The sequence below is a fragment of the Plecotus auritus genome, assembly GCF_963455305.1.
Source record: "Plecotus auritus genome assembly, chromosome: 2".
NCBI lineage: Eukaryota > Metazoa > Chordata > Mammalia > Chiroptera > Vespertilionidae > Plecotus > Plecotus auritus.
In genome coordinates, this window is record NC_137771.1 from 171,769,837 (window position 1) to 171,784,635 (window position 14,799).

The 14,799-nt window shown below is 47.8% G+C and overlaps 1 protein-coding gene across 1 annotated transcript in view; it reads right to left on the reverse strand.

Moving 5' to 3' along the window:
* Window positions 1–3,097, reverse strand: part of MUC13 (mucin 13, cell surface associated) — a 28,998-nt gene extending 25,901 nt beyond the window's left edge. Inside the window, exon 1 of the mRNA XM_080655224.1 lies at window positions 3,016–3,097. Coding sequence (XP_080511350.1) covers window positions 3,016–3,067 — 52 coding nt within the window. The 5' untranslated portion in view covers window positions 3,068–3,097. The remainder of the gene's footprint in view (window positions 1–3,015) is intronic.
* Between the last annotated feature and the right edge of the window lie 11,702 nt (window positions 3,098–14,799).

Below are 14,799 nucleotides of genomic sequence, written 5' to 3' on the forward strand. Positions count from 1 at the left end.
CGCCCACCAGCCAATCAGGAGTGAGTATGCAAATTAACCCAACCAAGATGGCTGAGGCCATGGAGAGAGCAGGAGGCTTGAGTTGCCCCCGGCGATGGAGGAAGCCAAGTTTCCACAGCCCTGGCCTGCCTTGGCCTCTGCTGTAGGCTACAAAGTTTCAGTTAAAAAAGATAAATAAATCCCAACAAAAATGGCTGTGGCCACAGAGCGAGCAGGAGGCTTGGCTCCGCTCAAGGCTACAAAGTTTCAATTGTAGAAGATAAATAAATCCCAGATACCAGGGCCTCTGCTTGGGTCACTGGGGGGCATGGCAGGCCTGCAAACCACCACAGGCCCCTCACCCAGGCCGCCCCATGCCCCAAGGGAACCCCCACCCTGATCTGAGACACCCTTCAGGGCAAGCCACCCAGCCCCCACCCATGCACCAGGCCTCTACCCTATCTAATCCTCTTATCTAATAAAAGAGTAATGTGAAAATTGACCATCACACCAACACACAAGGTGGCTGCCCCCATGTGGTCAAAGATCCTGCCCCCATGTGGACACAAGATGGCCACCACAAGATGGCCAGCAGGGGAGGGCAGTTGGGAGGGACCAGGCCTGCAAGGGAGGGCAGTTGGGGGGGGGAACCAGGCCTGCAGGGGAGGGCAGTTAGGGGTGACCAGGCCTGCAGGGGAGGGCAGTTAGGGGCAAGCAGGCTGGCAGGGGAGCAGTTAGGCATCAATCAGGCTGTCAGGGGAGTGGTTAGGGGTGATCAGGCTGGCAGGCAGAAGTGGTTAGGGGCAATCAGGGTGGCAGGCAGATGAGCAGTTGGGAGCCAGCAGTCCTGGATTGTGAGAAGGATGTCCTACTGCCCGTTTAGGCCCGATCCTACCTGGATCGGGCCTAAACGTGCAGTCGGACATCCCTCAAGGGGTCCCAGATTGGAGAGGGTGCAGGCTGTGCTGAGGGACACACACCCCCGTGCACAAATTTCGTGCACCGAGCCTCTAGTTAACTATATAATGACCATTGCTATCTATATATATACTAGTAAAAGCCTAAGTGACCTTTCGACTGTTTGACAGTAGCTATACACGCACTGACCACTAGGGGGCAGATGCTCAACACACAGGCATGGAAACATGGAACAGACTGATGAATCTCAGAGGGAAGTGGGGAGGGGAGAGGGGGGGAAAAGATTAACGAAAGATCTTATATGCACCGGTGTGGTCCCTCGGCCTGGCCTGTGGGGATCGGGCCAAATCCATGCCCCAGGCCTCTGACATCCTCCAAGAGGTCCTGGATTGCAAGAGGGTGCAGGCCAGGCTGAGGGACCCACTGGTGCACAAATCCGTGCACAGGGCCTCCAGTTATTTAATACAACAGTTGACCCTTGAACTTTACTCAGGCAGTTTGAACTGCCTGAGTCCACTTATACTCGGATTTTAAAAGTCAAACCTGTGTTGTTCAAGGGTCAGCTGTAATTAGTACCCAATTAATTCTTTTCTGAAAAATAAATGCAACAGGTTCTTGAATAACATTGTTTCATTCAACATTTTTTTTTGCAATAACGTTGATGTGATGTAAGAACTTAACCTCTGTTTGCATCAATTAGCCTATGTAAAACTGGTTTCAATATACATTGTTTTGCTTTAAGTTGCAGAACCTATCAACAAGGTGAGGACTTACTATTTAGTTGACAACATTAAAAACGAAAATACATGACTCCTTCAAAACACACACACACACACACACACACACACACACACACACAAAACTCACATTAAATTAAGTTAAAAATTAAACAGACGAAACTGGGAAAATGTTATTAAAATATGACATAGAGTTCATGAATACCAAGAATATCATTTATATTGTAGAACTGTCAACCTGTCACCAGGTGGCGCTGTTACAACCTGGAAATGGACTTCTTTGTCTTATAGTCAATTTTCCCAATTTTTCATTACATGGCAAAGCTGTTGACAGGTATGAGGGAGAGAAGGGAAAGGGTGTGTTTAAAGGATGATGAAATAAAAAAAACTTCATTAAGTGTCTATTAAAACTCCAAAAATTCCAGACACATGAACTTTTTAAATAGTAAGATGAATAGAGATGTTCTTTGCCCTAAGGGCTATGGTGATCATCAAAGTTGTCTTTTTTTCTTTTTTTTTTTTAACTCTTAGACGCCTTTGGACATATGGGGTAGTAAATGCTTAGTGATTCATTGATCAGTTTTCTAGGACCCTTGTCTTTAGAACTCTGACATTGACAATTGGTTAAACACATGATTAAAAGAAAAAGTTTTAGAGAGAAAGCAATTTCTAAACCCTCGAGTATAGAAAACTGCTGAAAGTCTCCCTGATTCCCCCTGGGTCTGTGAGTCTCTAGATGGCAGAATCTGGCTCTTCACCTTGACGGGGGCCAGCTTAGTCATTCCTAGGTGTTGAGGAGATAAGCAATTGCTCTGCCAGGGGCCAGAAAATGGTCCACCAGCCAGTCATGCTGACTGCTGCTACTCCTGTTCCTACTGTCCTCATTTATCAAGGGCTTACCCCTGACAGGACCTGGGACAGAGATATGAGAGACACATTTAATAGAAGAGTGCACCAATACTCAGAGGGATTAAGAGATTTACCTGGGGCTAAACCTTTAATTCCCACATGTGAGGGGGCAAAAAACTCTTGATGCCAGAAGCAGGGATTAAACATGCTTCCTGCACTGCACTGGGACGCAAATGACATCTGGGGGCCAAAAAGAAGGGCATTGGGCCCTTGGAACCTACTAAGTCACTCTTCTCTGGCCTTGGGAAAAGCTCTGGTTTACTGGTCCCCAAATCTTAGTCCAGAGGCCTCCTTACTACTGCTCTATGCTCCATCATCACAGACTGAAATGCCTTGTGTCTTTGAGCCCAGTTGGAGAGGAAATTTCATCCACAGAATAATCCATCTGTTGGGCACAGCTAAAGCCTGTTGGTTCTATCGCAAAGACAACAAACACAATTAAAGTCATTTTAAAAATTTAAATGTTCCTTACCTGAAGTTACAAAAAGGAGGCTGAGAAGAGAGAGGTGAGCGAAGGCTTTCATTTTAGATCTTCTTGCTAGGTAACCCAAAGAGGAAATGATCTTCCCCCAACTGCCTTCCAATATAACTCTCTTTCAGGTACAAAGTCCAGCCATTAACTGACGTCAAATCAGCCAAAAACAATTACTCGTTAGGGTTTGGTCATATACCATAGGTCTCAGATGAACTTCTGAGATAGAAGAGATGAACCTGGCCTTATGAACTATTTTTCTGTCTCATGGTCCAGAATAACTCAGGACAGTCCTCACATCCTTAGGAGTTGGGATGGTGGGGGTGGGGGTGAGGGGGGAGTGGCAGTTCATCTCTTTATATCCCAAACGTCCCCAAGCTACCACCTTTTAGGAGGTCATGATTTCTTAAAATACCCAGTGATACAGCCTGTGCTTTACTTAACCCATTTGAGTGCAGGAAATCCGTTTTCTTCCCCCGGTAGTTTTGAGAATCCCTGAGGAGTACGTACATGTTTCCCCAGCCTTTTTGTTGCTTAGCCTTTGCCACCTTTTGGTGTGGATCAGCATCCTGGGCCTCCCTGTTGGTCACACCTAGCAACTCTGTAATCATGTCTGCAAGCGCTCACTGTTCTCCACAGGTCACTCTACCTGGACAGAGTCCGCCTCCCACCCTCGCCTCCATTAATGCCCTTAAACACTGTTAATATCAACTTGTAGCATTTCACCTACATTTACCGAAGGCTTGTGGGTGGCAGGTCAAGGAGGGGGAAATACAGTGTAGAAAAGGGGAAATTTTAAGCAGATGAGTTTATCTCTTCACTAGAGGCCCAGTGCACAAAATTCGTGCACTCAGGGCAGGGGTGGAGGGTCCCTCAGACTGGCCTGTATTCTTTCACAGTCTGGGAGCCCTTGGGGGATCTCCTACAGGGAGCGGGCCTAAGTCGGCAGGTGGACATCCTTAGTGCTGCCAAGGAGGCAGGAGAGGCTCCCGCCACTGTTGCTGTACTCGCCAGCCATGAGCCTGGCTTCTGGCTGAGTGGTGCTCCCTTTGTGGGAGCACAATGACTACTGGGGGGCAGCTCCTGCACTGAGTGTCTGCCACCTGGTGGTCAGTGTGCATCATAGCAACCAGTCGTTCTGCTTTTTGGTCAACTTGCATATTAGCCTTTTATTATATAGGACTAGAGGCCCAGTGCATGAAATTTGTGCACGGGGGGGGGGGGTGTCCCTCAGCCCAGCCTGCACCCTCTCCAATCTGGAACACCTTGAGGGATGTTTTACTGGGATCGGGCCTAAACGGGCAGTTGGACATCCCTCTCACAATCTGGGACTGCTGGCTCCCAACTGCTCGCCTGCCTGCCTTCCTGATTGCCCCTAACCGCTTCTGCCTGCCAGCCTGATCACCCCTAACCACTCCCCTGACAGCCTGATTGATGCCTAACTGCTCCCTGCCAGCCTGGTCACCCCTAACTTCCCTCTCCTGCAGGCCTGGTCACCCCTAACTGCCCTCCCCTAAAGGCCTGGTCCCCCCCAACTGCTCTCCCCTGCAGGCCTGGGTCCCCCCCAACTGCCCTCCCCTGCTGGTCATTTTGTGGTGGCCATCTTGTGTCCACATGGGGGCAGCCATCTTGTGTGTTGGAATGATGGTCAATTTGCATATAACTCTTTTATTAGATAGGATAGAGGCCTGGTGCATGGGTGGGGGCCAGCTGGTTTGCCCTGAAGGGTGTCCCGGATCAGGGTGGGGGTTCCCTTGGGGCGTGGGGCGGCCTGGGCAAGGGGCCTGTGGTGGTTTGCAGGCCGGCCATGCCCCCCAGTTACCCAAGCGGAGGCCCTGGTATCTGGGATTTATTTATCTTCTACAATTGAAACTTTGTAGCCTTGAGCAGAGCCAAGCCTCCTGCTTGCTTAGTGGCTACAGCCATTTTTGTTGGGATTTATTTATCTTCTTTAACTGAAACTTTGTAGCCTTGAGTGGAGGCCAGGCAGGCCAGGGCTGCCAAAGCTTGGATTCCTCCATTGCCAGGAAAACCCAAACCTCCTGCTCGCTCCATGGCCACAGCCATCTTGGTTGGGTTAATTTGCATACTTGCTCCTGATTGGCTGGTGGGCATGGCTTGTGGGTGTCACAGGGTGATGGTTAATTTGCATATTACTCTTTTATTAGATAGAATTCCTGGTTGTTCACTGCTCAAATCACTGCCTCGTGGGTCCTGTACTAACAGCTGCTCCTCAGCCTCGAGCCTCTCACTGCATTTCAGGAACCAGCTTTATCAGTCAGATAAGGGTCTGCTTAGTCCAGTCCTTCCTCCTGAAAATCCAGAACTTCTACCCCAGTCCTGAGGAATGGAACCAATATCACCTTGTTTTCACACTTACCTTGTAAACACAACATTTTTTATATTATTACATAGTAGACTTTTGTCCCAAAAGTCTCCATTCAGCAATGGGAGTTGGGGTTGGCTCTTATAAAGCTAAGAGGCTCATTTACATATTTTCCCCATGCAAGACATCTCTTGGGCCCGTGTTTCATTCTGTTATTCTCAACTTGAGTGATTCCTGGCACCAGGAGTTAACCAAAAAACTTTTTTAAAAAAAATTCTTTTCTCTTTTTCTTTGAAACTCACTTTCTTGAGGTAGGTGTAATTTTTTTGAGGTAGGTATAATTTGCCATAATAAACAAATCCATTTAAATTGTAAAATTCCATGAGTTTGATAGATATGCATACATCTGGTGCCACCATCATGCTCAAGATGCAGAACATTTCTATCGTACCCTGACGTTTTCTCTTCCCCTTCACAGTCCATTCCTCTCTCCACCCCCAACTCCAGGCAACACTGATCTGCTTTTTGTCACTAGAGAGCAGTTGACTTTTTCTAGAATTGTAAAACAATGGAGTCATATGGTATGGACTGTATGTCTGGCGTCTCCTCCTCAGCACAATGATTTTGAAAAATTCTTCCATGTTACTGTGTGTATCAGCCCTTTTTTCTTTCCTCCCTCCCTCCCTCCCTCCCTCCCTCCCTCCCTCCCTCCCTCCCTCCCTCCTTCCCTCCCTCCCTCCCGCCTTTCTGCCTCCCTTTCCTTACTTTCTTTTATAACTTTACTAGTGGCCCGGTGCACAAAATTCATGCACGGGGGGGTGGGGCGGGTGTCCTCAGCCCAGCCTGCACCCTCTCCAATCTGGGACTCCTCAAAGGATATCCTACTGCTGGTTTACAGGGAATGGGCTTACACCGGCAGTCGAACATCCCTCTCGCAATCTGGGACTGCTGGCTCCTAACCACTCACCTGCCTGCCTGCCTGATTGTCCCTAACCAGTCTGCCTGTTGGCCTGCTCTCCCCTAACTGCCCCCCACTGCCGGCCTGCTTGCCCCCAAATGCCCCCCCCGCCAGCCTGATCACCCCCAACTGCCCCTTGTGCCAGTGTGCTTGCCCCCAACTGCCCCCCTGCCAACCTGCTCGCCCCCAACTGCCCCCCTGCTGGCCTGCTCACTCCAAACTGCTCCCCCCCTGCTGTCCTGATCACCCCCAACTGCCCCCCCTGCTGGCCTGCTCACCCCCACCTTCCCTCCTCACTGGCCTGCTCACTCCAAACTGCCCCCCCTGCTGTCCTGATCACCCCCAACTACCCCCACTGACAGCCTGATCACCCCCAATGGCCTCCCTCACTGGCCTGATCACCCACAACTGCCATCCCATCCTGACCTGATCACCCACAACTGCCCTCCCCTCTTGGCCTCTAACCACCTCTACCTCGGCCCCGCCACCATGGCTTTGTCCAGAAGAACATCTGGAAGGTCTCCTGGAAGGTCTCCCAGTCTAATTAGCATATTACCCTTTTATTAGTATAGATAGAGGCCTGGTGCATGGTGGGGGTCGGCTGGTTTGCCCTGAAGGGTGTCCCATATCAGGGTGGGGGTTCCCTTGGGGCATGGGGCAGCCTGGGTGAGGGGCCTGTGGTGGTTTGCAGGCCGGCTACGCCCCCATGGGGTGAGGGTCTCTGCTGGGGGGGGCGTGGCCAGCCTGGGTGAGGGGCTGAGGGCCATTTTCAGGCTGGCCACGCCCCTCAGCGACCCAGGCTCCCAGCCCCTCCTTTTTTTTTACTCCAGCCACTCCTTGAGCGGAGGCCAGGGCGGGTGGGAAGCTTGGCTTCCTCCATCGCCGGGGGCAACACAAGCCTCCTGCTCACTCCAGCTCCGTGGCTACCACCATCTTTGTTGGGTTAATTTGCATACTCGCTCCTGATTGGCTGGTGGGTGTAGCGGATGGATGGTCAATTGGAATGTTTCTCTTTTATTAGTGTAGAATGACATAAACTGCATATATTTAAAGTGTTGGCATGTGCATGCACCCATGAAATTATCTGTAATCAAGATCCCAAACATCCTCATGACCCCCTGAGTGTTCTTGGGTCCACCCTTCCCAACACCCCCATCTGAGGGAACCACTCATCTGATTTCTGTCACAATAAGTTAGTTTGCATTTTCAGGATTTTATATAAATGCATTTACACAGATATACTGGGTTTGGGGGTTTTTACTGTTTGACCTGGCTTCTTTCACTCAGCATGATTATTTTAAGACTCATTCATGTTGTATATATTAATAGGTTTTTTCTTATTTCTGAATAATAGATATGTTGGATATACCATGGTTTATCTATTCATTTGCTGATGGACATTTGAGTTGTTTCCTTTTTGACTATTATAAAATAAAGGTGTTATGAATACTCATGTACACATCTGTGTGTGGATGTATGCTTTCATTTCTCTTGGGTAAATACGTAGGAGCAAAATGGCTTCATCATAAGGTAGGACTATGTTTAACTTGTAATAAATTCGTCAAACTGTTTTCCATAGTTGTTGTGCCATTTTGCATTCCCACAAGTTTCAGTCGCTACCCATCCTTGCCAAAATTTGGTCACTATCAATCTTTTAATATTAACCATCCCCAGGGTATGTAGTAGTATCTCACTTTGGTTTTAATTAGCATCTCCTGGTGACAAATGATATTGAGCATCTTTTCATGTGTTTATTAGACACTTATATCTCTTTTGTAAAATATTTGTTCAAATCATTTGCCCATTTTTTTCTTTCTTTTTCTTTTTTTTTTTTTTAGAAAGGGGGAAAGAGAGAGAGAGAGAGAGAGAAACATTAATGTGAGAGTGACACATCGATTGGTAGCTTCCCACACACCTCCCACCTGGGGCTGTGATCGAACCTGCAACCAGGTATATGCCCTTGAATGGGAGTTGTTTGTCATCTTATTTTTGAATTGTAAGAGTTCTTTATATATGTATTGTATAGATGGCCTCCCTTTGCCATTTTTACATGGCATTTCAACCGTTGTAAATTTATACATTCACTTTATAAAAGGCTAACCAGGATTCTAGGAAAATCTAAAAAGTGGCCTGAGGTCACAAGATTAGCTGCAGGGTCTCAAACGGAGGGTCCCATCCTGTCTCCTAAGCCAGGAACAGCCCACGGCTCCATCTTGTCTTGGGTCCGGGCAATCAAGGGAGCAGTGCCCACGGCGCGCGCCTGCCAATGTCTGCCAATGACACCATTTTACAGCGTGTCAACCCTGACCCTGGTTTTCTACACCACCGCTCTGCTGAGCATACAACGGACGACCAGGAGGGGACGGAGGCCTGCTACACACCTGCCTTCCTGACTCACCCCGGGCCTCACCTGGGGAAGCTCAGCCACGAAGCAGGTCCGGCAGTCCTGATAGTGCGAACCAGCTGCCATCCCTTTTTATGTCCCCTCCTAACCCAGACCACACCCGATAGCAACACCCCCGATTTACAGACACGGTGCACGGAGCTTCTCATTCTGGGAAAGGCTTCTTTGTTGCTCATGGGTCCTTCCACGTGGAGGGGACTCAGTGAGTGCCACGCTCCTGGGCTCAGGGCGTTGCTTCATTCACTGCCCTGAGAGAGGCGATGTGAGTTATTTCAGAAGAACACATTGGGACTACTCACCTCTGATCCTGCCTTTTCCCTTCGGGGAGAGAACCTGGGTACTCACTACTGTTGTGCCTGGGAGGGAAGGGGGTCAGCGTTTGGAAGCCGAAGCCACATTCTCCCAGAGGAGCGATATTTTGTCTCTGTCTGTCATATTCTTTGTTTTATTTCTTACATGATTCAGAACCTGGGGGAGGAAAAGGGGTGATACTCATTAGCACAGCCCCTGCTCCATTCCAGAGCTGAGGCTGTAAGTCCAGAACACAGACTCCATTTTTCCATAGAAACAAGGTAGCGCACTAGAAGGCAAGGCGGACAAATGAACATGGTTGGATCTGTTGGGAGGCAGTGGTGTGGATGAGCTCTCTTCCTGGGTTTCTCTCTTCTCATACACAAAGGGTGTCAGAGGCTCAGGAGAGGTTTAAATGCCGCCCTGTGGGCTTCTAGTTACTGGAGATGTGTTCCATTTAAAAAGCATAGGGATTGCCCTGACTGGTTTGGCTCAGTGCATAGAGTGTAGGCTTGCAGGCTGAAGGGTCCCAGGTTCGATTCCGATCAAGGGCATGTACTTTGGTTGCAGGCACATCCCCAGTAGAGGGTGTGCAGGAGGCAGCTGATCAATGTTTTTCTCTATCCCTCTCACTTTTTTTCTGTAAAATATCAATAAAATATGTTTTAAAAAAGTAAAAAAGTGCAAGAATAGGCTTTTGGAGTCTTGGCTTGTAAAACTCTGCCATCGCTTATCTACTCACCCCACTAACTTTAGTCAGCTCTAAAAAAAAATTCTCATCATCATCTATCTTCTGGAATTAATACGCTCTTGGAGAAGTTATACGGATGGGGCTTTCCCCAGGAAGTAGTTTGACCTCTCACCTACTTCCTCCTCCACTCACTGTGAGGGAGAGGTCCTGGGGAGGGTTGACTAAGGTCAGAAAGCTGTCCTCAGGCAGCTACAAATTATAATTCAGGTTCCCTCCCAGAGGAAGTGAGTGGTTCCAGGGGGTATAACTGCTCTCAGGGATGCTAGTGCTGGGCCTGTGTTTGTTGCTCTTTAAGGCAAAATTGCCAACCACAGATGGGAGCAGTCTGCCCCTGTTTGGGGTTTGCAATTGTTTCTGGTTTGCACCTGTCAGCCTTCCTGAACCCAGTTATTCCCAAAGTGAGAGAGGACGCGACGCGGGAACTGTGTTCCCCAGACAAGCAGTGCCAGCGTGACTTGGAAACTCTTTGTAGATGCACATTTCAAATGTGCCCACTGAATGGGCCGTCTGTGTTTTAACAAGACTCCGGGTGACTCTGATCCACCAAGGATTTCAAGTGGTCCATGGACACAGCACAGAGGACACGGATTCACTCAGAGGGGAAACCAACTGCCTTTCAAACTCATTTTAGCCGTTCTGATTATACCAGGAGGAAATCTCATTTACTGCTGGTATATCTTTACCTGGCTCTTGAATGCACCCACATTTCCCTTTACGAGGAAGAGAGAGCAGGCCTCAGGCACAGAGCCTTTGGTAATCAAAGATACACACCCAGAATCCAATACCACTTTATTTTTATTGTATTTATCTTATGGGGACTTTCTACGTATGGCAAAGAAAACTAGTGTTTTATATGAGGTGATGATGTAAAGTTTATTTTAAAAGTAAATTCACTTATCTTAAAGAAATAAGTCGATTTCATGAAAAAGATTATGGAAGTAAAAGTAAAGACAATAGCGTAGTTCCCCCTTATCCACAGGGCAGGTGTTCCAGGATCCCCAGGGGACGCCTGAAACCTCCGATAGCACCAAACCCTGCCCAACTGCAGCTCTGCCAGACTCTCGGCGGCAGAGTCCTTATGAGCAGACGCAGACTCTCCAGTGATTTCTACATTTTTCAGTCCAAACCTGTTCCTGCATCTGTGTAACCATCCCTTCCCTGCAGTAAATGGCTCATTGTCACTTGCTTCAGGGATCCCGTGCTGAAGTCCTCATAACAGTGTCATGCTTTCTGGTGCAACATGCTGGCGTCAGTCACGCCATGTTTTCTGTTCACGTCTTCCACCACAAATGCAACGCCTTTCCTCTCCTAAGCGCATACCATGCACAGCTGCCGTAACCGTCACAGGTGGAGGTGAGGCAGCAAAACTAGCCTGAAATTTTCCCCCTTTTCACAACCTCATGGATAGAAGATTCTTTCTTACCATACATCCTAGCAGTCTCACATATTATTTTTCTCCTCATCAAGTCGAGAACTTTCACCTTTTCACTTAAAGGAAGCACTTTACTGCCTGTCCTGGGCATAGCCGATTGCCAGCATCCCTACTCTGGCACTTGGGGTCATTATTAAGTAAACGAAGGGTGACTTGAACACAAGCGCTGAGATACCCTGACAATCGACCTGATCACATAGCCAGCTTACTAGGTGACGAACAGGTGGGTTGCTGGTACAGAGCAGATAAAAGGGGCTATTCATGTCCTGGGAGGGAGGGAGCAGGAGGCAGGAGATTTCATACTACTCAGAACAGGGCGTGGCCCCACCCGGGTCACTCAGGTGGATTGCAGCTGGCCTCAGGTGCGTAAAACAGAGGAAAACGAAACTGTGAACTAGGAGGGGACTGCTGTATGTACAGTTTGTTGGGAATCTGAGGGTGGCACAAAATTGACGGAGGTTTGGAGAACCCTGAGCTAGGACACATCGTTGAATGGCTGTTGAGGGCCTTTAAAAGTATGGAGGCAGGGAAGCAAACAGGTAAATTAAGTAAAAAAGAAATAATATCAACAATATAAAAAAATGCCACATATACTAGCAAAAGAGAAAATGGAGTGGGCTGAGCTCTGAGTTATTTTCCGGTTGGCTTTAATCAGATAAACACCTGTTCCTGGGAAACCCCCCACCCCCGCCCCAAGCTGACTCAGCCTGGGGAGAGCGCAATGGCGTTTAACTCAGTATTCAAGGCTTGAACAACCATCCCCAAAATCTTTACCAAACATTCTGTTTGCTTGTTGTTGCTGCTCCTAGTCACCTATAAGATGTCTCTTTCAAGAAGGAATCTTTGATTTGGCTTTCCCAGAAACTGTTTTCTTTATGGCAAATTTGAAAAAAGAAACACCAACACTTTGACATGTACTCAAAGCAATTCCCTGAGAGGTTGCTTAGCACTAGGAATCAATTAGATACCATGATTGTAAGACCTTCTATTGGCAAAGATGAAAAGAACGATGATGCCTGCTGTTGGCAATGGTGTGTGGGAAACAGGCCTTCTGCACAGCCTTTGAAGAAGGAACATTTGCCAGTATGTATTACAGACCTTTAAAAATGGATGCAACCCTTGACCCAGGAATTCTACTATAGGAATTTACCCTAAGGAGATAGCCAGACATGTGCTCAAAGACATTTTTTACAAGAATTGATCACTATTATTTGCCATAGAAAAAAATTAAAAACTCTGCAAATGTCCAACATCTGGGGCTTGGTCAAGACAAATTTGGTGAGTTCATGAGAGGAATATTACATAGTCATCATGACAAAGAAAATTTTCAACAATACTGTATTTTTACTAACTGTGAATAAACTATTAAACAATATATACATTGAGGTCCTTGGGTTCCAGCAGCCAGTATTGAGTTTACATTCTTTCCTTCATTCATCAAATACATTAGAGTATTGATAAGCACTAGACACTGGTCCAGGCTCTGGGGATATAGCAATGAACTGAAATTAGCATTTCTGCTATAACTCTGTGCAAAAGGACAGGTTTGGGGTGTGGTGGGAGCAGGTATAATGGGAAGACCTCACCTTGAAACACTCCTGGCCAAGTATACCCAGTAAGCATAACACCCAGAAGAGGCCAGCACACAGTAGGGACACAATGAATAACCCTTGATTGGTTGACTTTCTCTAGTGGCAAATATACCAATCTCTGCTCCACCCTAGGCAGCAGTTGCCACACAGGGCAGGACCAGAAACAATCCTCCCCTCGGCCCTCCTGACCTCATGTGGGGCCCGACTCCCCAGGGAGACTTCTCTCCCATTGGCCCTAGTTATTCTCCCCAGAAGTCTCCTTAGTGTCTCTGTAAGTCACAGCATGGAGGGTGGAAGGTCGGCTGGGCAGTGGTGTCTGCAGAACTCTCTAGCAGCGATCTTGTCCTAGCTCCTGCTGAATCATGATGCCTTGTAATAATCTGCCCTGGGAGTATTTGTAGTCCCTGGAAAAATATTTCCATGTTTCTCAACAGTTCCTTCTTAGAGGGTGGTGTAAATGCGTGGGTTTGTCAATCGAAAAGCTAATTACCAATGGGGCACAGTCTCTGGAGTTAAATTTTAGTGGCAATACCCCGACAGTCTTTCAGGGCTGGGTTCCCAGGGTGGTGTTCCCACACAGACCCAGCACAGAGGGGGAGGAGGCAGTTTTCCCCAGTACTCCATCCCAGAGAATTAAGAGTGAGCTGGGTGTCACTTTATCGTCCCTAGGATAGATATAAAAAATATAGATAATTGTCAGTGTGGGTGAGGATGTAGAGAATTTGGAACCCTTATACACTGCTGGTGGAAATGTACTAAGGTAAAATGGTACAGCTACTTTGGAAAACAGTCTGGCACATTCCTCACAAAGTTAGACATAGACTTACTATTTGACCCAGAAATTCCACTTCTAGGTACTCCTAAGAGAAACAAAATATGCCCCCACAAAAACTTGTACATGAACATTCATTATTTATAATACCTAATATCCATAAACCAATGAATGGGTAAGCAAAATGGGGTATATCCGTACAATGAAATATTATTCCGCCATAAAAAGGAATGAAGTACTGATACATGGTACAACATGGATGAATCTTGAAAACATTATGTTAAGTGAAACAAGCCAGTTACAAAATACTACCAATTGTATGATTCCATTTATATTAAACTAGAGGCTCGGTGCACAAAATTCGTGCACTCAGGGCAGGGGGCTGTCCCTCAGCCCGGCCTGCGCCCTCTCGCAGTCCGGGAGCCCTTGGGGGACATCCGACTGATGGCTTAGGCCCACTACCCACAGGGAGCAGGCCTAAGCCATCAGTCAGACATCCTTAGTGTTGCTGCGGAGGCAGGAGAAGCTCCCACCATCACCGCTGCACTCACCAGCTGTGAGCCAGGCTTCTAACTGAGCAGCACTTCCCCTGTGGGAGCACACTGACCACCAGGGGCAGCTCCTGCGTTGAGCGGGATTGGGCTGAAACCTGCTCTCTGACATCCCCTGAGGAGTCCTGGATTGCAAGAGGGTGCAGGCCAGGCCAAAGGACCCCACTGGTGCACAATCGGGGCCAGGGAGGGATGCGGGAGATTGGCCAACCTGGGAGAGGTCGCAGGAGGGCTCCAGGGCGTGTCCGGCCCATCTCGCTCAGTCCCCATCAGCTGGACCCCAGCAGCAAGCTAACCTACCAGTCGAAGCGTCTGCCTCCTGGTGGTCAGTGCACATCATAGTGAGCGGTTGAGTGGCCTTAGCATATCATTAGCATATTACCCTTTGATTGGTTGAACAAACGACCAGACGACTGGACACTTAGCATATTAGGCTTTTATTACATAAGATGTCCAGAATAGGCAAATCTATAGACACAGAAAGTGAATTGGTTGTTGCCTAGGGCTAATGGGAGGTGAGAGGATTGGGGGATGGTAGCTAAGAAGTAAGGGTTTCTTTCTGGAGTGATGGAAATCTTCTAAAATTGGTTGTGATTAAATTAAATTTAAATGAGTGGATTGTATGGTATGTGAATTACATCTCACTAAAGCTACTACCCAAAAAAATAAAATAAAAGAACATTAAAAAAGTGAGCTGGGCCCAGCCA